Genomic DNA, 26,172 nt, shown 5'->3' with positions numbered 1-26,172 from the left:
TTAAAGCGCTCCGCTTTTATCTGTCGACAAAACATTGCGTTTCTGGTCCCTCCCCGAGTGTTATCACTGTGAAATATTCGGGCCGATGACCAAAATGTTTAAACAGCCGTAAAGGAGAAAGATCCCTTCCGCCGCCTGTCGCAGTCACCGACGTTGCCAGTTTGGTAACTGCTTCACTGTTTAAAATGTATTCCCTCTCCACTTCTCTCCGAGACTTAACCCTCCCTCTTTAGATAAGCTGGTTTCAGTCATGCCCTATTTTCTTACTTTGGCTCAGTGTCACATTTTGTTTTCTGGTCCTGCAAACTTTGTTTCCCATTGTTATAAATACAACCAGTGTTGCACTAGTTTTCTTTTACCCGTTTCCCTCGCCGTTTTGTAATTGAGATTTTCATACAAGGTACTTTATATGGAGTGTTGAAGTGTTAAACATACTATATTACATAATATTTCTGATCTATTTTAACAGGTTGGTGAAAAATTGAGTTTCTAAGGCAAGATCTAATCACATTCTTTGGCTCAATATTGCAATGGTAAGTTAAAAACTTGCACAGAAACTAGACTCTTGATCATGGAAGTCTTGCTGCTCAATTGGTAGCACACCTTCCTGTCTCTGAGCTGCTGAGTCTTTCCAGCATTTTCTGCCTTTATTCCACTCCAGGACTTGTTGGAAGGAGTGTTCACAATGTAGTTCAACTGGTTGTTATTCAGTCCAGTAAGAAGTCTCACAACACCAGGTTCAATTCCAACAGGTTTATTTGGCAGCACAAGCTTTCAGAGTCTGTGGTGAGCCACCTGATGAAGGAGCGAGACTCCGAAAGCTTGTGCTGCCAAATAAACCTTTTGGACTTGAACCTGGTGTTGTGAGATTTCTTACTGTGCTTACCCCAGTCCAATGCCGGCATCTCCACATCATGTTATTCAGTCTACAGATCCTTCCAACACAGCACACCATTCTCCAAGGGAGGAAAGAGTGTGAACCTAACCTAAACAGCTGGATAATCTGTATATCTAGTTAGGTACATTGACCCAAACAGGCCGGAGTGTGGCGACTAGGGGAATTTCACAGTAACTTCACTGCAGTGTTAATGTAAGCCTTACTTGTGACTAATAAATGAACTTTAACAGTACATGTGGTTGACAATACTGTAATCTGTCTGGAAGCCCTTCTTCCCATAAAAGGCAGTGGGAATATGTAATACTACCCAAAAGCTGATGAGATTGGGTCAATTAAAAAAACTGCAAAGCAGGTGGGTGAATGCAGGGACAGCTATGATCTAAGCGAATGGTAGATTGGCTGAATGATCTCCTCCTGTCCTGAAATTCAGCCAATGATTGTAGATGGCTCCAGAATTATAATTTTGCCTGATGGCAGACAGTAAACTCCAATGGAAAAACAACCTAGTAGTTTTACGTTGATCTAGCTGCCAACTCTTGCAAGTTTGGGATTTGGGAGCTGCCAAGGGCAAATTTAAAATCAACATTAGTATGTTTCTCATGTTTCAGGGAACGTTTTAAGTTGATGATTCCAGTGCAGGGTCATTTTCATTGTTTTAAGAACCTGAGAATTAGCAAGAGTAGACCACGATGTCTTTGCACAATGTCCAAAGATGTGCGGGTTAGGTTGATTGGCCAGGTTAAAAAAAAAAATTGCCCCTTAGAGTCCTGAGATGCGTAGGTTAGAGGAATTAGTGGGTAAATATGTGGGGGGTAGAGCCTGGGTGGGATTGTGGTCGGTGCAGACTCGATGGGCCGAATGGCCTCCTTCTGCACTGTAGGGTTTCTATGACGTGCCCTTTGAGCCTGCCCCACCATTCAATATGAGCATGGCTGATCTTTTGGCCTCAATTCCACTTTTGTGCTAGCTCCCTGTGTCTTTTGATTCCCTGAGTCTGAATATTTTAAGAAGTTTAACAACACCAGGTTAAAGCCCAACAGGTTTATTTGGTAGCAAAAGCCACACAAAAAGCTACCAAATAAACCTGTTGGACTTTAACCTGGTGTTGTTAAACTTCTTACTGTGTTTACCCCAGTCCAACGCCAGCATCTCCACATTCTGAATATTTTAACAATTATTTAATTTGAAGATCTGTGTTACAATGGCTGTTTTGATGAGTGTCTCTTTTCCTGCATGTCCTGTCTAGATGGATGAAGTGGTGGTTGGATCCTTGAATGTGAAAGACTGTGTGATCATGCAATGCAAGATATGTCACACTGTGCTGGGAGATTCTCTGCAGTTCTGTGGTAGCAGTTCAACTCTCAACCTGCTGATATGTTTGAGTGAGTTTTTGATTAGCTATATATGCATGATTTCCAGCATTATTGCAACTTTGTGTGCAGATCTTAGACTTGGTCTGTGGGAGCTGGGGTAAGTGTTGGAGAAAATTCTCTGTCCCACAGGGTACTGACTATGGGGATGTGGGGGGCACCAGAACCATTTACCTGGAAAATAATTAAATGATGGACAACCAACCATCTTGGGGATTCTTTTTCTAACCTTTTCACCCACAGCAAAATAAGTTAGCTACTTGGTGAGTATCTGGTAAATGGTTAAGGTCTATTCCATTCCTTAGTTTTAAAATAGTACAGAAACTGATGGTAGATTTAACTAAATATATATTAAAAAGAAAAAATAAATAATTGAATAATATAATTAAGTAGTTAATTAAAACACCATTAAGGATGGCAAGAGAGGTGATGTGTCATGGTTGCTAGGGTGATCCAGGACAAATACATTTGCAGTTTTTGTGGCTCGAGGAACTTCGGCTTAGAGTCATTATACTGGAGACGGAGCTGCAGACAGTGACACATCAGGATAGGGACTTCTGATTTTGGTCAGTGGTCAGGGACAGGAGGATATGACTAAGTGAGGCAGGTAAGGGTACCCAGTGGGTAGGAGTGCAGAAGCCTCAGCTTTTGCAACTGTCCAATAAGTTTGAAGTTCTCTCAGCTTGTTTGAATGAGTGAAGGTTGCAGGTTGGATGAACTGACTTACCATGACACTGTGGTATAGGAAGCGATTCAACTGGGGAGGGGGGACAAAGGAATGTAGTGATAGTGGACTGTATAGTGAGGTGGATTGCTATTGTTCTCTGCAGCAAAGAGCAAGAATCCAAACAGCTCTGTTGCCTGCTCAGTGCCAGCATTCAGGACATCTGTTCAGTTTTCTATCACTCTATCCTTTCTAGGTGGGAAGCTACTGGAGAAGATTCTGAAGGAAAATCTATCTCCATTTGGAGAGGCAAGGTTTGATCAGGGATAGTCAGCATGGTTTTTTCAGAGGGAGGTCATGTCTAACAAATTTGATTGAATTTTTTGAGCGTGTAACCAAATGTATAGATGAGGGTAGTGTGGATTTCAGCAAAGCCTTTGACAAAGTCCCACAAGGGAGACTTACTAAGAAGGCATATGCACATGGGTTACAGGGTAATCTGATGAGGTGGATTCATAATTGGCTTAGCGGTAGGAGACAGGGTGATGACAGACGGCTGTGTGACTGGAGGCCTGTGACCAATGGCGTACTACTGGGATCCATCCTGGGCACCCTATTGTTTGTCATTTATATAAATGACACAGATGACTATGTGGGGGGTAGGATCAGTAAGTTTGCCGATGACACAAAAATTGGCCAGGTGGTTAACAGTGAGATTGAGTGTCTTGGGTTACAGGAAGGTAAAGATGAGATGGGCTGATAAGTGGCAGATGGAATTTAACCCTGAAAAGTGAGAGCTGATACACTTTGGAAGGAGTAATTTGACAAGGAAGTATACTATGAAAGGTCTGACACTGGGAAGTTTCGAAGAACAAAGGGACCTTGGTGTGTTTGTCCATACATCTCTGAAGGCTGAAAGGCAGGTTAATAGGGTAGTGAAAAAGACATATGGCACACTCGCCTTTATCAATGAGGTATAGCTTACAAAAGCAGAGAGGTCATGATGGCGTTGTATAGAACTTTGGTGAGGCCACAGTTGGAGTACTGTGTCCAGTTCTGGTCGCTGCATTATAGGAAGGATGTGATTGCACTGGAAGGGGTGCAGAGGAGATTCACCAGGATATTGCCTGGGATCAAACATTTAAGTTATAAAGAGAGATTGGATAGGCTTGGATTGTTTTCTCTAGAGCAGAGAAGACTGAGGGGCAACCTGACTGAGGTGTTCAAGATTGAGGGGTATGGACAGGGGGGATAGGGAGCAGCTGCTCCCCTTAGTTGAAGGATCAGTTACGAGGGGACACGAGTTAAAAGTGAGGGGTGGGAGGCTTTGAGGGGGATTTGAGGAAAAATGGTTTTACCCAGAAGGTGGTGATGGTCTGGAATTCACTACCTGAGAGGGTGGTGGAGGCAGGTTGCATCACATACTTTTTAAAAAGTACCTGGATGAGTACTTGGCATGCCATAACATTCAAGGCTATGGGCCAAGTGCTGGCAAGTGGGATTAGGTGGGCAGGTCAAGACCTTTCATGCATTGGTGCAGACTTGATTGGCAGAAGGGCCTCTTCTGGCTGGAGTATTCTGTGAATCAGGTGGTTGATGGTAACTAGGGAAAGGTCTTCTTTAGAGTCTTGTTTGGGACAGGGGTTTGTGGATCAGCTTATAATCATCAGCCAACATGGCTGGTTGCTTAGCTCCTGTTACTCTATTCCTCCACGTGGATTCTTATTAGGAACGGGAGAGTTTTTAAACTCCTTTAGGTCAAATATCTCATGGAGGTTTAGTAAGTAGCTTCTGTTTTAAGTGCCCACACTCACTGTTGAACGTAAGTTGCTTAAGCCTTTTAAATTTCAGGTACATCTGGTCAGGCTTGGGTTTTTTGAGGGTGCAAAATTTCTGGCGGTACACCTCTGGCACTAATTGGTGCACACTTAAAATAGCCCTTTTGTGCCTCATATTTGGTGGTACTTTCTTCAGGTAAGAGGGAATAAATGTCATGAGCTTTTCCTAGAGGCTTACTTTGCAATGACGAGTACCAATGTTGGACTGGCCTCTTTAACTGCTGTGGTATCCATTCGAAAAAGATAAAAGAAGGCTTCCACTTCTGCTTCATCGAACTTGGGAATTAAATGGACAAACTGGATTGCCTTTTGAAACCCTTAATTCTGAGCTAGTGGTGTCTTCAATGGATGCAGTGGAATCCCTGCTTCAGCTCAAGCTTTTTAAATTTAAATTCCCTTTCCCTCTTGCTGTCCTGAAATTCTCTCTCTTCTCTCTATACACTTCCCTGTCATTCCTCTTTCCCTTTCCTTTCTGTTCAGCAATGATTATTAGCAAAGAGAAAAGTAATGAAGTGCCACTCTCATGTCACTACAGGTCATGTTAATGTTATACCAGCAGAGATGCAATCACTTCAAATACATAAGTTTCTTTTGCTCTCTTTTTCCCTTTCCTGAAATTCCAGTGCCAATTTCTGTTGCTTCAATCTTAAGTTTTCTGCCACTATTTTATCCATTCCATCATCCTCAATTTCCTCAAGATTGGGCATTCTTTTTAAAATTTCATGTTTTCTGGCTTTTGGGCAAAATTCCAATTCTATGTGCCTGGCTATTGCAGTTAACTCTCCAAGGCACATAATTTTCAAATTCTCGTATGTAACATCCCTTCCATTGAGAAAAGCCTTGGCATCAAATGTGGATATTTCAACACTTTTAGTGGTACAGAGTCTAGAAAACCTTTTTTGTAGTCTTTAAAACAGGTTTTCAAGGAACAATTTACTTCCCTACTCCAATTCTTTAGTTTTGTCTGTGGGAAAAGTTCTGGCAATGGGCCCCCAATTTTGTTATGATTGGGTAAGGAGCAATGAGTTGGCTCTCCTTTTTGCCAATCCCCTGTTGGTCAGAACAAGTGGATCATTATATTTCAGGCAAGTTTCCATTATACTAATCAACATCTCACAGAAAGCCACTTTGGTTAGTGTAATGAAGACACGCCTAAAATATAGTGATCCGAGTATTCTGGTGAGTTTAGAAAGATCTACTGCAGAGGATCTGCAGGGATGAAAAATTAGCCAATATCCCATGGACAATTTCAAATGTGGCAGGTCCTCGGTGTTGGACCCTGTTGTAGTATCTTGGTCTCTATGGCTATAAGCATTGGCTGATCACTTGGTCTTAGTGTAGCTCAAGGTAATGACATTTCTTATTTTTACTGGGAATTATTTCTTGAATATTGAGCATATAGCTATTATTGAGAACATGTGACTCCACAATCCCAATGGACAACTGAGTCCTTATCCACCAGCTTGCAATTGATTTTCTGGATGCTTCTAGTGTATTCTTCCAGTGTTATTTCTCATTAACAGAAAACTCTCTTGATTTCAGGGGTGACTGAGAATGTGGAACTGGATCCCACCACCTTAATAGGGTGTGAAGGTCCCTTATCTGAATGGTGAGTACATAAGTCCACTTAACATATTTTAGATTGGTACATTCACCCCAAGTATTTCTGAAAACTCTGCTTCTCGGCCTTTTGGCTGAGATCAAGTGTAGTATGAAGAGGATGCTGCGCTTGGTTGAGGTCATTAGGTTACATTGAAGCTTCATATGTTTCATATGAAGCTATTTTTAAAAGCGGTATCTCGGCCTTTTGGCTAAGATGCAAATGAGCTCAAGTCTTGGAGGAGGTATTGCTTTCCCTCCTCCAATCAGCTTGGCTCATGTAGATCAGGCCCAGGACAGGGTAATTTGGTCGCTTGCCCTGTCTTGCCAGCCTGGATCGGAAATGTCTCAACTTGTTGAGACTCTGAATTGGACTTGATTTGATTGAATTGGAAAAGTATAAATTTTTTTTTAAATAAAAAAAAAATTTCTGAAAACTCTGCTTCTGCTATCTCTCCAGTGTAATGGTAGAGGCAGCCTCTTTGCTGAAATTTAAATTGTGGTTTTGTTCCCATATCAGAAGTCAATTTGGGAATAATGGGTGCCAAAGTCAGTTTTTGTAATGCAAATTTTATTTATTTGATGGCTGAGGTTAAAAATAAAGTAATTCTTTACTATAGTTGCAGATTACTAGAGTGAAAGGAATCATTGCAAATAATGCAATATTTGAGAGAAACAGAAGGTTGTCTGAAATTTCCTCAAACAATACTACTAAAAGAATGAATTAAGTATTCATGGGGAGGTGGTGGTGCAGTGGTATTGTCACTGGACGAGTTATCCAGAGACCTAGGGTAATGCGCTGGGGACCTGGATTCAGATCCCACCATGGCAGATGTGAAATTTGAATTCAATAAAAATTTGAAATAAAAAGTCTAATGATTGATGACTATGAAGCAATTGTTAATTGTCATAAAAAAACCATTTGGTTCACTAATGTCCTTTAGGGAAGTAAATCTACTGTCCTTACTTGGTCTGGGCTACATGTGACTTCAGACCCACAACAATGTGGTTGACTCTTAAATACCCTCAAGGATGGGCACTAAATGATGGCCCAGCCAGTGATGCCGACATCCCATGAACAAATAAGAAAATTCAGCTCATATCCTTACTCCCTACTTCATCAAGAGTGGTCTTCACTAATCTTAGTAAAGGATCAATTTTCTCTGATACATGCATTGGACCTTCCAAAATACATTACCTCACATTTGTCCAGATTAAACTCCATCTGCCATTTCTCTGCCCAAGTCTCCAGCTGGTAAATGGTAGAACCCTTGGGTGTATTGACAGGCAGTGCCAGTCCACCAATCACAAAGTGGCAATGCAGGTGGATAAGGTAATCAAGAAGGCATACGGTATGTTTGCCTTCATCGGTTGGGGCATTGAGTATATAAATTGACAGGTCATCTGCAGCTGTACAGAACCTTAGTTAGGCCTCATTTGGAATATTGTGGACAATTCTGGTCGCCACACTACCAAAGGATGTGGATGCTTTGGAAAGGGAACAGAAGAGATTTATCAAGATGTTGCCTGGTCTGGAGGGTATTAGCTATGAGGCGAGGTTGGATAAACTCGATTTGTTCTCACTGGAACGATGGAGGTTGAGGAGCGACCTGATAGAGGTTTACAAGATTGAGTGGCATGGACAGAGTGGATAGTCAGATGCTTTTTCCTAGGGTAGAAAAGTCATGGGGACATAGGTTTAAGGTGCATGGGGAAAAGTTTAGAAGAGATGTACGAGGCAAGTTTTTTTCAGTGTGTGGTGAATATTTGGAATGCGCTGCCTGAGGAAGTGGTGGGAGCAGGTATGATAGCGGCATTTACAGGGCATCTAAACAAATGCATGAATAGGATGGGAATGGAAGGATACGGACTCCGTAAGTGCATACGATTTTAGTTTAGGCAGGCATTATGATCAGCGGAGGCTTGGAGAGCTGAAGGGCCTGTTCCTATGCTGTGCTGTTCTCTGTTCTTTTAATGTGCCTTAATGTGCACAAAAGGCTGCTATACAAACTCAATGCAGTGGGGATCCTGGATCAAATTTGCAAGTAGACAATGCATTGACTCGGAGGAAGCAACAGGAACCAGAGTAGGAGTGTGCTGGGACATGAAAATGTGCTGAAGACCTCGAGTGTCAGTGCTAGGTCTTTTAGTGCTTTTAATCTTTATAAACAACCTGGGTACAAAGGATTGGAAGTTGGTTAAATTCAGATAACAAATGGAGAGAAGAGAGCAGTTTGTGATGCAGCAGTTAAGAAAACTGGTTAAAGTTTGAGTTTGGTAACTTGGGTACAGATAACTGCATTGGATGATAGAGGATAAATTTAACTGCTGTCAAGTTCTTTAAAGGAGAAACTGGGAGTTCTGAGATCTAGCAATGCCAACCTATGTTCTTTTTGATAGAATTTAAGTGTGAAGATACTGTGCCGAAGCTATTTGTCTTTGAGGGAACTGAAGTGTCTATCTATATAACTAGAATTGAGGGTGATATGAGAGATACTGGAGGGCTGATGATGCATAGAATTGGAGGTGGTGTTCCAAGGAAGTTGATTATTGAAGAGGTGAGATTGACAGCATTTGGTTGCTAAAGAGTTTTGTTTTTAACCTGTTGCAGTAATTTAGACATCCTTCTGCTACCTGTACTATCATGGGCGATGCGTGGTGGTGCATAGGACTTGCAGAGAAGTGGGTTGGATGGGAAATGGAAATTGCAATTAGCACATTACTAAAAATAACAATTACAGTGCCTGTTAATTTCTGCACAACTTTTTGATGTTTAACATTTTTTGAAATAAAAGCGCAGAAAATATTTATAGCTGAATGTTGCAAAGTAGTCAAATGACTTCATGTAACAAACAATCTGTTGTTCCGGTTTTAAAGTTATTTGAAGAGCATTTTTCCACTCCTATGTAACGTTCTTTGTTTGTAGCCTTTACAAGTCCCTATATTGCAGCTACTGCAGAGCCAATGTTGGTATTGTTCCTTTCTCTACAACTGACTTGTTGTCTCACCTTCGTGGACTATACTGTTTGGACAAGCAAGCCTTAGACTGGTGAGTCGAGACAATACCCTGGTGTCTTAATCCAGGCACAGTAGAGAACAATGTATACACACCAATGGTCCTATCTATTTCTTATCCATGTTTAAGCCCAGTCCATAATAGCTCTAAAGATCATAAGTGAAATGTTTAGATTGACATAGTGGAAGTGGATTTAACAGATCCGGTCTTTTAAGGGGAATCTAACCAGAAAGTATTGAAATTATTTTAGATGGCTCTTTCTCCCAAATCCCCAACAAAGACTTTCAACACTCAGTGAAAAGTTACCCTGAAAAATTTTGATCTGAGTTGAATACCATATTCTAGTGATTTAATACAAATACAGAATTGTGCAACAGGCCACTTTTGTCTTGACAAGTCCAGAATTGGGTAAGAATTCTACTGTGTGCGACAAACCAGCTCTGTCAGTGAATCACAGAATCATAGAATTTCCACAGTGTAGTAGGGGGAGGTAGAGGTGTAGTGGTTTTATCACTAGTAATCCAGAGACTCAAGGTAATGCTTTGGGGACCTATATTTGAATCCCACCATGGTAGATGGAGAAATTTGAATTCAACCTAATGATAACCATGAGAACCCATCCGGTTCATTAATGTTCTTTAGAGAAGCAAATCTGCCACTTTAAAGCAAAGTGGTTGACTCTTAGATGCCCTCTGAATGGCCTACCAAGCCATTCAGTTCAAGGACAATTAGAAATGGCCAATAAATGCTGGCCCAGTCAGCGATGCCCATATCCCAAGAATGCCCACATGGCCTATTGCATTCTCACTGGTGCTCCCAAAGAGCCCATTTACTTAGTGCCATTCTCCCACCTTCTTCCCATAGCCCTACACATTGTTCCTTTTTAAACAGCAGTCTTTTGAATGCCTGTGTTAACCTCCCTCTGCCACATTCGCAAGCAGTGCGTTCCTAATCTTAATCACTTGCTATGAAAAAAGTTTTTTTTTCTCATGGCTTTTATTTCTATTGCAAATTACTTCAAAGCTGTACTCTCTCTCATTCTTGATCCTTTCATGGATGGGAACATTTCCCCTATTTACTCTGTCCATGCCCCTCATGATTTTGAATAAACTGCAGAATTTAAAATGCATTGCTCAACTGGAGATAGGGTTCCTTGTAATCTCTGGAATATTGAAGATTGTAGGTAGATTTGACTGATGATTTTAGGGTTTTGAAAGGAATTAATAGGATAGATAGAAGCTTTTTCTGTTGCTGAAGCGTCTAGGACATGGGGATGTGGACCAAAGATAGGAATGGAGTTGGGATGCAGATCAGCCATTGTCCCATTGAATGGTGGAACAGCCTCCAGGGGCTGAATGGCCCACTGTTCCTAATGGACTGGTTGGGCTAAATGGCCTGTTTCTAATTTCTTTAAGTCTATTCTGAAGCATGTTAAAAACTAGAATTTAATGTTTAACTCCCTGTCCTTCTAATTCTGGTCTATCTAGGTGGTTCCCACTTAATTTCAATACTTACAGGGGTTCTCCTTTTTGTTTATTTCACCTCTACTATTTCTCTAGATTTCTTTAGTATTTTGCATTTATTTCTGCCGATGCTACTCTTTTTACACCTTTTTAGGATAGTTTTCTTTGGAATTCCTTCTTGCTTAAATTTATCTGTTCAATGTTAGCTGCCAATCATTGGCCCTCTTTACTAAGTTAACCAGTTTCTGATAGAGTTCAGTGCATTTTTTTACTGAAAATCAGTCTGTGGTGTTTCCCTGCCTCAGTTTTAGCTTTTTAACTGAGGGATCATGAGGGGTGGGTAACTGGGGGATCATGAGGGCTGGGGTATACAGGGTTAGTCTCATTCATGGATATAGATGTCATTTTGACTGCCTTAGGTTGGGCTTGTGCTTTAAGCAGTTGGGGTGTGTGCCGGTCATTTAATGAAAAACTGGGAATGAGTATCAACTTGGCTTAAGTCGTAACATTCGTGTCTGAATCAAAGTTTGTGAATTCAAGCCTCATTTGACTATTGAGCACGTAATCTAGGCTGACACTTCAGTGCAATGCCAGGGGAATGCTGCACCATCTGAGTTTAAATTCTGGTAAAAATGAGGCCTTGTTCAAGTGGGCATTTATAGTATTTAAAGAGAAAGGGAATTCTGATGTTCCTGTCTTAAACATGACAAAAGACACATTGATTATTTACTTTTTTTTCTGTGACCTTGCACAATGTGATTTTCTATGTAATAGTGGCAATATTTCAAATTGGTTGATTTGGGATGCTCTAGCTATAAATTAAAGTGCATGTGGTTTTAGAAACAAGACTACAAATTCCCAATGATCGATCTGTATAACTATTTCATATTTCAGTTACATGTTGCAGAGCAAATCTGAAGTGGAAGCTACAGCCCTGAACCTCTACCCACAGTGCTTAACTCAGCATATAGGAGAGGTAGGGTTCTGTTAAATATCTTGATGTTCTTAACCTTCAGAAAATAAGATTGCACTGTTACAATTGGAAGAAATTAAGAACTTCAAAATGATTGAAGCCATGGTTAAAATAATTCACACTTAAATCATTGGAAACTTAAGTGATCGAAGTAAAAGTACAAGGTGCTAGGGGGAGGCCATTGAACTGCAGTCTTTCATCCCACAGTGGATTTGTTTGCTGCAATGGATTGTAGATATTGTTAGGAAGGGCTTGTGCGCATAATCTCAATGGTAGCTCACTTTCTTTGATCCTCATTACGCCTCCGCTGGAAGTAATAAAATATACAATTAGGACTACTGTTCATAATGTAATGTGGGAAGATTGAAGGCAGGAAAGCAAGAGGGAAAAGTAACTGCATTGTAACTCCTGTCACTCCTAAATAGGTAAAGGAAACCATGAAGTTCTCTTCCACCTTGGTCACTGGGAGGTATATGCACAATTCCTCCAGCCCTTACTTCATCACTGCACCCTGAAACTTTGGCTCCCACCCACTGCCTGCTTTCTTTGCTATTTCTCACAACCCCAGCTCCACCCCCTTGCCACAAATGTTGCTCACTCACACTGCTTGCCCTTTCCTGGGCCCCTCCCTTCCCGGCCCCTCCCTTCCCGGCCCCTCCCCTCCCCTCCCTTCCCGGCCCCTCCCCTCCCTTCCCGGCCCCTCCCCTCCTTCCATCCCACCGCAGCCTATGGTGAAATTTGAATTCAATAACATTTTGGAATTAAAAGTCCAATGATGACCATGAAAGCATTGGCGATTGTCCTAAAAATTCATCTGGTTCACTGATGTCCTTTTGGGGAAGGATATTAACTGTCCTTACCTGGTCTTGCCTACATGTGACTCCAGTATTTATTCCCCATCCCCACCCTCAGGGATGGGCAATAAATACTGGCTTACCCAGTGACGCCAACATCCCATGAACGAATAAAAAAAAAAGCCTAAAATTATTGCACTGTGATCAGTTAATTTCATCAGCATTCAGTCAATAATCCATCAACGCAGCGATCTTGGATTAATATTTTCAGTTTAAATAATTTTGGTGGAATTATTTTTATGTTTATCTAATTATTGCTATCATTATTGCTGTGCACAGCTGGACCTCCTGTAAATATGGCCTACTGTGCAGTCTTTGTGTTGCTTTTAGGATACCTGATCAGTTTTGTATCTTTTCCATTTTATCTTGCACTACCCAGTGTCTTTCTAAGAAGTGCTTGTTTCTGTCTGTTGTGTATTGAACTTCCTTCTGACTGCTTTCCTTCTAACTTCCAGTTGAAAAGGCAGCTTGTGGTTGCTCATTGTCGACTGATGGCAGCAGTGAAGAAGTTGGATGAATTAGTTGGAGAAGAGAGTGGCCTAGGGATCAGCATCCTTGAGTTGCAACACAGGTGTGAACCAGAGAGGTATTATGTTGGCTGCAAGGATTAAGATTCAGCCACAGTTAACCACTCTCTCGATTGGCACTCTTGGCTGCTACCTTGGAAAATAAACTTCACTTTTTTCAAAGAAATTCTGAAATTTTTAGTTGATGGTTGAATCAGTGGATGAAGAGTCACTAATTTGGAATTGCTCTTGTGCACCTTCAGTTACACGCTCATACTGAGATTTGGTTTGTGTAACCTGCTATCTAACATTCAGAACTTATATAGTCCAACATGTGTTCAAATCGCATCCACATCAGTTGATCACAGAATTGCACAACACCTGTACATCTGGTTAAATTAAGTCAGCATTAGCCAGAAACTATGCTATCTAGGACTGCAGTTCACCTTTATACTGCAACCCCATGGCATATAGAGCTCACATAAGTCAACGTAACTAGCTACCAGAAATGTTCCTGGTCAGTTTGGGTCCACATCATGTTCGAAATGCAATCTAAAATGTTGTTAGCCAGCTGTGTCACCACTACTTACAATTTTACAGTGGATTCATGTTACAGGTATATCATTTGCTGTTTGTAGTGACCAGTCACTTCCAATGATCAAAACATAGTGTCCAAATTCTCAATCCATATGGTAGAATTATTGGAATCATGTATAAGATGCAGGAAGTTTCACTGATTAAAGCTAATTACCTGCCTTTGAAAGACAGTTGCCTGAGCTATTAACCAGCACAGACACTATTGGACTGTTAAATAACCAGTAAACTGGTTAACCTTAAGGAGCTGGAGAAAGCTGTATTGGTCCCAAGCCGAAGCTATCGTTCTCAACAGTGCTTCAAACAAGTGGGTGATGATCTACTCAGCAATGACTCTTATTTTCCAGCGTTAAAATTCCATGCCACTTTGAAGATTAATGAATGTTGCACTGTGAAGTACACAATTGGTATTGTTCCTTTGTGATAAACTTGTTTAGTTACTTTATTGTCACCTGGAGTGGACTGCTGCCTGAATCCATCACCCAGTGGGATTCCATTCTACATCTTCACAGTCCAAGTCTTAAACTCTATGTAACTTTGTCCAAATTAGTGAATTAACTGTTGTAAGTGTCCTTTTATTATTGGAATTACTGTATTTTATACTGTAACAAGGCATGCAATAAATAGGATGGGTCAGGTTTGTTATTTTTGTGTACTTTCTGCCTCTTGCTCTCAATGCTTTTGTGATCTATTTTTTTGATTACTCGTGTGTGTTCCAGTTCAATTTGGCAGCAAGTTTGGAGTTGCGCGATAAGTGTGAATGTCTGTCATCCTATCATTCCATTGGCTCAGGCTATGTCCTTGATATCCCAAGTGATGAGCAATCACCTTCTCTAATGCAGAGTTTTTTTTTGAGATTATGTACACACATCTTTAACAAAGCTCCAACTCTTTCTTGCAGGATATTGCATGAGGAAAGAGTGCCACTTACATGGCTCAGCTTGCTGTCTCTTTAGGAGCAAAGTTACTTGCTCTTCCTGGTTTGTAAATCTTTCGAGGCTGGCTCTTCCTCCAATGCAGGTGGAGACATTGCCAATGGTGGAGACCAATGCCAGTGTGTCTACTCTGAACATGGAGATTCTAGACTACAAATCCTTGTTGCTATGCACTGTACATTTCCTGGAGCAGACTCCATGTAGACTCCTGTGTGAGAGGATGACACAGGATATTACCTCCCATGTCAATTTCCAGGAATTCCACGCTGCAAACCAGAAGGATGGATGCCCAAACCAACTGGACGTTGGACATGACTTTAGATTTGGGGTTCTAGAAAAGGGCAGCTACCAACCAATCTAACTTAGACCATGATTCTCCTGATTTGGGACTGTGCCCATGCAGCGGGAAACCGTCCAGGTTAGCATTATCAGGTGGAATTCTCCCAGCTGATAGATGCTAATTTATTCATAGCAAACAAACCTCCGACCTGCCCTGCTGTTCCAAGACCGAGCCGCCATTTTTAAATGGTGACCTGATTTCTGCGCTAGTTTAATGGTTCCCCCCTCCCCCCCCCCCCCCCCCCCCCCCCAAAAAAAGGAAATGTGACCCCCCCCCCCCTGTCCCCGAACCAACCAGGTGACCCCCACAGGCATGAGGGTGACCCAACTCCTCTCTTTCTCCCACCCCCCCTGCTTCCCTTCAGGTCAAGCATGTTTAGCAGTGCCAACAGAGCACTGGCACCCTTGCATTGACACCCTGACCTGGCGCCTTGGGTCCAATGTATTCACCGGCTCTGATTTGAAGTTACTGTGGCTTCCCAGCAAGCAGAAATTGTTGAACCCCTCTCCATTGCACTTGATGTGCAGCAAGGCATAAAAGATTCAGCTGTCAGATCATCATCCAGCCATCTGTGTTTATTTTGATTTCACTTCATGGCACCTGATCCTGAAGACAATGTAGACCGTTTAATCCTGATTGACAGGCTGTAGTTTCACTCCCTGTCTACATTGGGTCAGGATCAATAGGGTGCTTGAGGAACAGTCAACCATGAAGGGAAATCAAAATCAAAGCTTTTTGCATACAGTGGGGGCTGAGTGCACAGCTGCTCAGACGAGCCAACCCCCACCTCTCTGAAATTGACATCATGGCAGAGGACCTCAAAGGGGTCTGATCTCATCAGCAGCTTCTGACAGGGAGAAAGGAGTGCTGCACTGATTTAAAATCCTGCCGAGTGACCATGGGGGTATGGAGGTTAAAGTTACCTGGCCACTTCAGAATTTGCACAGCTGACAGGCAAGAATGCAGATATTGATCACAGGGCTGCATGAAATCACCATGCCAGGGTGATCTTCAGGTTTGCCAGGGCTAGGAACAGCAGTCAACCATGACACCCAATCCTGGCAGACAGTGGCGAGGTCAACCATCGCCCAAACCCACCCAACCGCTGAGGACCTTTCCACCAGCCTGGCAGCAGCAGAGGAGCAAATGACCACTGAACATACCTCCTCAGGGTACTGGTGCCAGGGGACAGTACACAGAAGGGAAGCTGAAGGGGAACTGAGTGGGGGAATCTAGGAGGGAAGGGATGTTAGGGGGCGGAATGGACTGGGGGGGTGGGGAAGTGGGTCCAAGGGAGGGAAGGAGCCTGAGTGAAGCGGTCGGGTTGGATAAACCTCATGCCTGCTTCCTCGACTCTCTGGGTCCAACGCGCCATCCAGCCCACCCGGTGCAAATCTTACAGGAAACGTGGGTGACTAGTGAGAGTTACAAGCCTGCTAATTGTATTTAAATTGGTGTTTTTTAATATGCATCGCACATGCTCTGGCCGTGAACCCGATTGGCGCTGGCAGCACGACCTGCGAGGGTAACAGTGGGCTTGGTGACTGGCGCAAAACCTGCTTTCCCGCCAACTCCTGATTCTCCGGGCCATTGCGATTCACATTCTGGGCTCGCAGGCCCAGAGAATCCCCTACACCCTCAGTTTTTTTTTGTTCCTAACTAAAGTGGGGCTGAAGGACAACTGAGAATTTATACAGTGCTAAAGGTTTAAAATTAGCAGCGGGAAGGCCCGTCTAACCCACCATTACTCTGCAGTCAAGTAGTTTTAATTATCTTTGCCTGATTTTAATTATCTTTGCCAGCATTTTATAATAAGTGCTCTTAGCAATCACCATTCAATGGTATTGATAGCTAATGAGTGTGGGATTTTATTTATATTTTTAGTTGATATTTTCAAGGAACAAATGTCTTAAAAATAGCTGAGAAGGTGCTCGCGGGACAACATTAGCAAGTTATGTGCTGGAGTGCATTGGTCTCCTCTCCCAGACTGGGAAATAAAGTGATGAAAGGAAAAATAAATGTTGAAAATCTGAAATTAAAAATATAAGCACTGAAGCTGTGGTTAGCTCATCAACATATGAAACAGTCCATTGGAAGAGGCTGATAATTGAGCCAATCAATAGATCAGAATGGGAAGAAGGTACTGGAAAGATGTACGGCGAAGCAGGAGCAGGCCACCAGGCTCTTCAAGCCTGCCCTGTGGCCATTCTATATGATCATGGCTGATCTATGCTGGCATCAATTCCCTTTCTGTGCCATTTCCTCATAGCCCTCTATTCCTCAATCTATCAAATATTTATTCTCCATTTTAAATCCTTCCAATGATCCAGCCTCCACCACCCTTTGAGGTAGAGAATTCTAAAGATTCACCATCTTCTGCAAGAAGAAATTTCTGTGCACCTCAGTTTAAATGACCAGCCCTTTTTAGCTATGCTCCCTTGTTCAATACTCTCCCACTAGTGAAAACATCTCACCATCTACTCTGTCAAGCCCTCTCAGGATCTTATATGTTTGAATAAGGCCACCCTCAATCTTTTAAACACCAAGGAATACAGACCCAGACTATTTTGTTTCTCTTGATAGGATAACCCTCTCATCCCAGGAATTAACCTGGTGAATCTCCTTCAGACTGCTTCCAATGTTACTTTATCCTTTTTTTAGGTAAGGGGGCCAAAACCTATACGCAGTATTACTGATGAGACCTTACCGACATTCTGTACAATTGAAACAAAACCTCCCTACTTTTAAACTCCAACCCCTTTGCAATAAAGGCCAAAATGCCATTTGCCTTCTTAACTACTTGCCAATGCCTTTAGGAAATCTTAATACACCATATCTACAGGTTCCCCTCTATTTACTCTCCCTGTTCCATCCTCAAAGAATTTGAACAAATTTGTTAATCTGCTTTACCTAGGGATGAACATCAACAAAATCTATCTCATCTCCCTCTAGATCTTCTTTGCAAAGGCATATTTCACAAAGAGTGAACAACGGTCTCTTCCCCACTATAGCCACCTCGAGGGCAATGTGTGGACGGGGTGAGACTCCAGGCATGTAGGAAGGATTTTCTCACCACCCGCCAAGCCAGGTCTTAGTGCTTGTTTGAAAGTTCTCGTGGTGAAGCATCCTGACAAATGACCTTGACAGTCTGCTCAGGGAACCATCTGACAGGATCCACCATCTCCTTTTCACATAGGGCCCCTAAGACATTACGTGCAGACCACTGCTTGATGGACTTGTGGCTGAAGATGTTCCTCTGCATAAGGGATAGGTGGTCTGGTATGGTCCAACTACTTGGAGTGTTCTGCGGCTGCGTAGCCAGACCCATCCTTCACAACACTGGGGACAGGTAGAACCTCAGCATGTAGTGGCACTTGGTGTTTGCATACTGAGGATCTACCCACATCTTGATACAGTCACACACAAAGGGTGCCATCAGGACTAGTGCGATGTTGGGCACGTCTTTTCCCCCTTTACCTAGAGATTTGTACATCATGTCCCATCAAATGCAGTCCATTTTTGACCCACAGATGAAGTGGAAAATGACTCAAGTGCTTGCACAGCACAGGAGTGAGGAATGGGCCAGACCTGAGCAACGTACAGCAACATTGAGAGTGCCTCACACCTGATGACCAGGTTCTTACCTGCAATAGAGAGGGAGAGTCACTCCCACTTACTCAGTTTTTGTTTCATTATACCTACTCGCTCCTCCCAGCACATCCCCAGCATCTTCAAGCCTTCTGACCTGATAGTAAAGGGAACAAGGGCTCAGTCTGCCTAGCCCCAATGAACCTGGCCTCGCACTTGCCATGATTTACCTTGGCACCTGAGGCCAGTTTGAACTGGTCGCAGATGTTGATCAGTCTGCATGCTGACAGCAGATCTGAGCAAAAGACATGTCCATATATAGGGAGGCTTTGACCCGAGTCCCTCTGCTCCTGGGATCATCACTCCTCTTATGCCCGACCCTTCCTGATGGACTCAGCAAAGGGTTCTATACGACACACAAACAGGACAGGACAGAGAGGGCAGCCCTGCCTGACAACAGATTTAATTGGAAAGCTTTCTGATTTCCACCCATTGATTGAAACTGCGCTGCTGATGTTGGTGTAGAGCAGTTGGATCCAATTGCAGATTCCATCCCCAGAGCCCATTTTGGAGAGCACATCCATCATGTAGGTGTGTGATATTCTGTGAAAGGCCTTTTCCTGGTTCGGGTTGATGACAGTAAGAAGTTTAACAACACCAGGTTAAAGTCCAACAGGTTTATTTGGTAGCAAAAGCCACACAAGCTTTCGAGGCTCTAAGCCCCTTCTTCAGGTGAGTGGGAATTCTGTTCACAAACAGAACCAACGCCGGCATCTCCACATCGGGTTGATGAGGCAGGTGTCCACACCCCTGTCCCGCACATAGGCAAGTTCGAGGCTCTAAGCCCCTTCTTCAGGTGAGTGGGAATTCTGTTCACAAACAGAACCAACGCCGGCATCTCCACATCGGGTTGATGAGGCAGGTGTCCACACCCCTGTCCCGCACATAGGCAATCCTTCCAGCAGGTCTGGGCCGATCTAATCCCATAGAGTTAAATACAACTCAACCAGTAATCCGCCACTTCTGCGGGTTTTACTCTTCTCAAGGGTCTTAGTCAACTCATCCAGAGTTTGTGATTTGTCCAGGCTCTCCCGCTCACTGTCCACTATGACCTCTGTGATAGACGACAGGAAGGATTGGAAGGCTTCACGTTATACAGTCTAGCATAAAAGGATTTGCTGATCCTCAAAACATCAGACTGTGATGCCTTTACTGAGCCATCATCTTCTTCCTTCAGGCTGCTGATCACAGAGCTCTCTCTGTGCTTTTTGTAAGAAGAATTGCAACCACGTCTCATCCTGCTCCATGGAAAGGACTCTGGACTGGAAAATGATCTTGGAAGCCTCTGAGGCAAAGAGAGAGGCTTGCTGGTCCTTCACCTCCTTGACATCAATCCCCATCGACTGCAGCTGAAGCAGATTCTGCATGCTTTTCTGGAGTCAAAACATTTCCCCCACCCCTGTCTCTCTCTTGCCTTCTGAACATGTTTGAGGATGTAAAACCTCTTGATGTTCACCTTTGTTGCCTCCCACCAGTGTGTCAGGAAATCAAAGAGGGATTTCATGGTTCTCCAACCTTTGTAATCCCTCTTGAGTTCCTCAATATTCTCTAGGGTCAACAGTTTCAAAATCAGCTTCTATGCCCCCTGCCAAACCTCTGGTCCTCCTGTACGTGGCAGTCGGTGGTGAATTTGCCCCTCTTCCCGCAACAGAATACCTAGGCTGGAAGAACTTGAGTCATTTCCTCCTGACTAGATTGATGGTCCCTGTGACCACCAATGTGACCATTGCCTGTGGGAGCTGAGGTGCGGTATTACACACTCCTGCAGGATCAACAGGTCAGCTTTGACCTCGGCAAGGTAGTCATACATTGCATAATGGGTTCCACACTATGCACATTATTGGAAGCAATCTTTATCCCTATTTTAAGATGTTTTGTCACTTTCCAGACTTGTTGCCTTTGACAGTTCCTGTCCTTTGGTCAGCTCCTGCATGCCAGTAGCACCCATAAATTGTTTCACTTTGGAAGGGCTGAGGAAACTGTCCTGAATCCCCCCCATTGGGATTGCTCCTTCCAGGTGGGGGTCACTTCCTCTGCTGGAATGGTCTTTCCCATCCACCCACCTCCAGTGGCATTGCTGCTCCCGACTTCCTGGAGCTGGGATGTGCTGGTGTCCTCACTTTGGGTTGAAGTTGGGGTACACTGGTCACCTCATTGTTTATGATTCTCTGGAGCTCGGGTGTCTCCTCCTACAACTCCTTAGAGTTCTGCTGCTTCTTTTGTCAATGCTTATTTTCATCCTCATCCAAAGTGCAGTCACCCCATCATCTGTGTCAGATGTGGGTGGTCTCTTGCTGCTTACTTGAGAAGTGGCTTTGTCCCTTTCCACCTTCTTCCTGCCTTTCCTCACCAACTGCCAACCCCCAGCCGACCGGCTCTCGGATGGTCTCTCCTCCATTTGTTCGGTCTGCTGAGAGGTGAGAGGTGCGGGGAGCAGTGATATTGTTTGGCCGTCTGCTGCCTCCCTCTTTCCTTTTCCTTTGTCTTCCACTTCGTCCTCCTTTGTCCCATTCAGCTGGCTAGAGGTTTACACGTCTCTTTGGCAGTAGCCAGGCTGGCCATTTCGTCTGCTTGGCTATCCTTGGCTTTCAATGCCTGTGCATTCGTAAGGCTGCATTTGGAGCAAGTCTAGTAGAAATGGCCTGCTCCACCACAATGGTTGCAGCATTAGTCTGTCTGATGTCCCTCCTGCTTGCAATTCTTGCAGATGAGAGTGCTGCAGTTGGCCGCCACATAGCCAGATTTTTCGCAGGAGTGATAAACATTGGTCTGGCCAGCAGATTTACATTTTTATTCAATTTTTTGTTCAATTCAAATCCAAATTCCAAATGAATCCAATTCATGGTCCCTACAAGAAAGACGAACAAGTTCCAAGCTGACAAGATGAGGCATTGCACCCCATCTTGGACTTGATCTGAAACTTCATCTTAACCAAAAGGCCAAGATGGGTTTGAAAAATTGCATCAGGCAACGCCTTGGTTCAACCTCATCGGCTGATCATTGACTCTACCCGAGCCTGGGCAAACCACCATCGCAGGCGTCAGCACACCCCAAGTGCAATGGGCTAGCCTCGTTACCTGCCTGATCATTGACTCTCCCCTGCCAGGTAAGATTTATGTATTATTTTCTTTTAAGATTTAGGTATTCCATATATAAATGCAAGCTATTGTTGCAGCTTACTGTATTTATCCAAGCCTCCTCCCAGGGTGTGGTTGCACACATTAATGTGGCAGTGAATAGGTGTTGTAATGTAAGTAAGTAATGGGTAATAGGGAGAAGTTTAATGTACATATTGACATTGAGTAAAAGTGCATAGTATAATGGTGCATACAGGAGTGTGATGGGTCCATATTAATGTGTAGTAGTGGTGTCTGTTCATGAGCAATGATGAGCACTCTGCAACAACCCTGCATTGCTGAATCAATCTGCAATGCCGCCCTCTCGCGGCTGCAGTTCCCGGCTCGGCCCCGCGGTTGCGCATGCGCGCTGTGCTCGTTGGGAGCGCGCGGCGCGGGGTTTCCTGTTGAGAGCGCACTGGGGGCCGGATCTCCTTATGAGGAATCCAATCGGCGCAACTTTGCAGCCGGTGACGAGGTGGCCGAGTGGTTAAGGCGATGGACTGCTAATCCATTGTGCTCTGCACGCGTGGGTTCGAATCCCATCCTCGTCGCGCCGTAGCTCGGTTTTTGGGCCGATTTTTTAAAAACGCACTCTGCAACAGTGACCAATATTATTTGTTATTGTTATCGCAGCAACTAATGATTTGTTAATTTTCCCATTACTACCTTTCAGTTCAGTGAGTTTCACTGAATGTTCTTTCCCAATTACCAAGGGCCCATTCTCCCTCGCTTAATCCAGGCCTTCCTCAGTGACCAGGAGCAGGGCCCCAGGCTGACCATGGAGGTCAGTGTAAGTGACCAGGAACAGGGCCCCAGGCTGACCATGGAGGTCGGTGTGAGTGACCAGGAGCAGGGCCCCAGGCTGACCATGGAGGTCAGTGTGAGTGACCAGGAGCAGGGCCCCAGGCTGACCATGGAGGTCGGTGTGAGTGACCAGGAACAGGGCCCCAGGCTGACCATGGAGGTCGGTGTGAGTGACCAGGAGCAGGGCCCCAGGCTGACCATGGAGGTCAGTGTGAGTGACCAGGAGCAGGGCCCCAGGCTGACCATGGAGGTCAGTGTAAGTGACCAGGAACAGGGCCCCAGGCTGACCATGGAGGTCAGTGTAAGTGACCAGGAGCAGGGCCCCAGGCTGACCATGGAGGTCGGTGTGAGTGACCAGGAGCAGTTTTGTTTATTTATTAGTGTCACATGTAGGCTTAACACTGCAATGAAGTTACTGTTAAAATCCCCTAGTCGTCACACTCCGGCGCCTGTTCGGGTTACACTGAGGGAGAATTTAGCATGGCCAATGCACCTAACCAGCACGTCTTTCGGACTGCGGGAGAAAACCGGAGCACCCGGAGGAAACCCTCACAGACATGGGGAGACTTCACACAGACCCAAGCCGGAAATCACGCTGTGAGGCAGCAGTGCTAACCATTGTGCCATCATGCTGCCCCAGGCTGACCATGAGGGTCGCTGTGTGAGTGAGCAGGAGCAGGGCCCCAGGCTGACCATGGAGGTCAGTGTAAGTGACCAGGAGCAGGGCCCCAGGCTGACCATGGAGGTCGGTGTGAGTGACCAGGAGCAGGGCCCCAGGCTGACCACACCCCTGTGTGAATTCAGGGAGGGTCAATTCAGGGAGAGAGCCTGTGAAGTACTTGAGCAAATTGACGTAGGGAAGGACAAGGCATTAGATGTGTTGGCAAGCTTAAAAGTGAACATTTCCGGATGAATTGTATCCCAAGCTGCTGTGGGAGCCAAGACAGGAGATTGCAGGGACTCTGACTCAAATTTTTAATTCCTCTCTGGCCACGGGGACAGTGCCAGAGGATTGAAACATAGAAAAACTACAGCACAAAACAGGCCCTTCGGCCCCACAAGTTGTGCCGAACATATCCCTACCTTTTAGGCCTACCTATAACCCTCCATCCTATTAAGTCATCCTATTAATGTACTCATCCAGGAGTCTCTTAAAAGACCCTATTGAGTTTGCCTCCACCACCGCTGACGGCAGCTGATTCCACTCGCCCACCACCCTCTGTGTGAAAAACTTCCCCCCAACATTTCCCCTGTACCTACCCCCCAGCACCTTAAACCTGTGTCCTCTCGTAGCAGCCATTTCCACCCTGGGAAAAAGCCTCTGAGAGTCCACCCGATCTATGCCTCTCAACATCTTATATACCTCTATTAGGTCTCCTCTCATCCTACGTCTCTCCAAGGAGAAAAGACCGAGCTCCCTCAGCCTATCCTCATAAGGCATGCCACTCAATCCAGGCAACATCCTTGTAAATCTCCTCTGCACCCTTTCAATCTTTTCCACATCCTTCCTGTAATGAGGCGACCACAACTGAACACAGTACTCCAAGTGGGGTCTGATGCGGGTCTTATATAGCTGCATCATTATCCCCGGACTCCTAAACTCAATCCCTTGATTGATAAAGGCCAGCACACCATACGCCCTATTAACCACCTCCTCCACCTGCGGGGCCGATTTTAGAGTCCAATGGACCTGGATCCCAAGGTCCTTCTGATCCTCTACCGTACTAAGAGTCTTTCCCTTTATATTGTACTCCTTCATCCCATTTGACCTGCCAAAATGGACCACTACCCATTTATCTGGGTTGAAGTCCATCTACCACTTTTCCGCCCAGCCTTGCATCCTATCTATGTCCCTCTGTAACTTCTGAAATCCCTCCAGACTATCCACAACCCCACCAACCTTCGTGTCGTCGGCAAACTTACCAACCCATCCCTCCACTTCCTCATCCAGGTCATTTATGAAAATGACAAACAGCAAGGGTCCCAGAACAGATCCCTGTGGCACACCACTGGTTACCGACCTCCAATTAGAAAAAGATCCATCTATACACACTCTCTGCCTCCTTTGGGCAAGCCAGTTCTGGATCCACAGGGCAGCAGCCCCTTGGATCCCATGCCCTCTCACTTTTTCTAGAAGCCTTGCATGGGGGATTTTATCGAATGCCTTGCTAAAATCCATATAAACCACATCTACCGCTTTCCCTTCGTCAATGTGTTTAGTCACATTTTTGAAGAACTCCACCAGGCTCGTAAGGCACGACCTGCCTTTGACAAAGCCATGCTGAGTATTCTTGAGCATACTAAACCTCTCTAAATGCTCATAAATCTTGTCCCTCAGGATCTTCTCCATCAGCTTACCAACCACTGAGGTTAGACTCACCGGTCGGTAATTTCCTGGGCTATCCCTATTCCCCTTCTTGAAAATAGGAACCACATCCGCAATCCTCCAATCCTCCGGCATCTCTCCCATCTCCATCGACGACGCAAAGATCATCGCCAGAGGCTCTGCAATCTCTTCCCTCGCCTCCCACAGTAACCTGGGGTACATCCCATCCGGACCCGGCGACTTATCTATCTTGATGCCATTCAAAGATTCCAGCACAACCTCTTTTTTTTAAAGTCCACATACTCAATCTTTTCAGTCCACCGCAAACCCGCAGTACATCCACCCAGGTCCTTCTGGTTGGCAGATGGTGACTAGTGGCGTGCCGCAGGGATCGGTACTGGGGCCTCAACTGTTTACTATTTACATAGATGATCTGGAGGAGGGGACTGAGTGTAGGATAACAAAGTTTGCTGATGACACGAAGATAAGTGGGAAAGTGAATTGCGCGGAGGAAGCGGAAGGTCTGCAGAGAGATTTGAATAGGCTGAGTGAGTGGGCGAGGATCTGGCAGATGGAGTATAACGTTGGCAAATGCGAGGTTATTCACTTTGGAAGAAATAAAAGCAAATTGGATTATTATTTAAATGGAAAAAAATTACAACATGCTACTGTGCAAAGGGACCTGAGGGTCCTTGTGCATGAGTCGCAAAAACTCAGTCTGCAAGTACAACAGGTGATCAAGAAGGCAAATGGGATGTTGGCATTTATCGCGAGGGGGATAGAATATAAAAGCAGAGAAGTCTTGCTGCATCTGTACAAGGCATTGGTGAGGCCGCAGCTGGAATATTGTGTGCAGTTTTGGTCCCCTTACTTGCGAAAGGATATATTGGCCTTGGAGGGAGTGCAGAGAAGGTTCACCAGGTTGATACCGGAGATGAGGGGTGTAGATTATGAGGAGAGATTGAGCAGATTAGGTTTGTACTCGTTGGAGTTTAGAAGGCTGAGGGGTGATCTTATAGAGGCATATAAGATAATGAAGGGGCTGGATAGGGTAGAAGTGGAGAGATTCTTTCCACTTAGAAAGGAAACCAGAACTAGAGGGCACAGCCTCAAAATAAACGGGGGTCAGTTTAGGACAGAGTTGAGGAGGAACTTCTTCTCTCAGAGGGTGGTGAATCTCTGGAATTCTCTGCCCACTGAAATGGTGGAGGCTACCTCGTTAAAT

General features: G+C 44.5%; 1 protein-coding gene, 1 non-coding gene and 1 pseudogene across 2 annotated transcripts; all 3 read left to right on the top strand.

The window, feature by feature from the left end:
* The first annotated feature begins 104 nt into the window (after positions 1-104).
* On the top strand, positions 105-14,449 carry oip5 (opa interacting protein 5). Its single transcript, XM_078233580.1, has 7 exons — positions 105-164; positions 470-533; positions 2,145-2,280; positions 6,313-6,379; positions 9,296-9,418; positions 11,743-11,824; positions 13,131-14,449. Exons 2-7 carry the CDS (start codon positions 531-533, stop codon positions 13,284-13,286), a joined length of 567 nt encoding a protein of 188 aa, XP_078089706.1. The 5' UTR covers positions 105-164; positions 470-530; the 3' UTR covers positions 13,287-14,449.
* On the top strand, positions 6,445-6,648 carry LOC144507427 (U2 spliceosomal RNA; annotated as a pseudogene).
* Positions 14,450-22,286: 7,837 nt separating the features above from the next.
* On the top strand, positions 22,287-22,368 carry trnas-gcu (transfer RNA serine (anticodon GCU)). Its single transcript has one exon. It is a non-coding gene; the product is annotated as a tRNA-Ser (tRNA).
* Positions 22,369-26,172: the final 3,804 nt, after the last annotated feature.

This window comes from Mustelus asterias, chromosome 18 (genome assembly GCF_964213995.1).
Source record: "Mustelus asterias chromosome 18, sMusAst1.hap1.1, whole genome shotgun sequence".
In the NCBI taxonomy this organism is placed as follows: Eukaryota; Metazoa; Chordata; class Chondrichthyes; order Carcharhiniformes; family Triakidae; genus Mustelus; species Mustelus asterias.
This window is presented reverse-complemented; position numbering and strand designations above follow the sequence as displayed.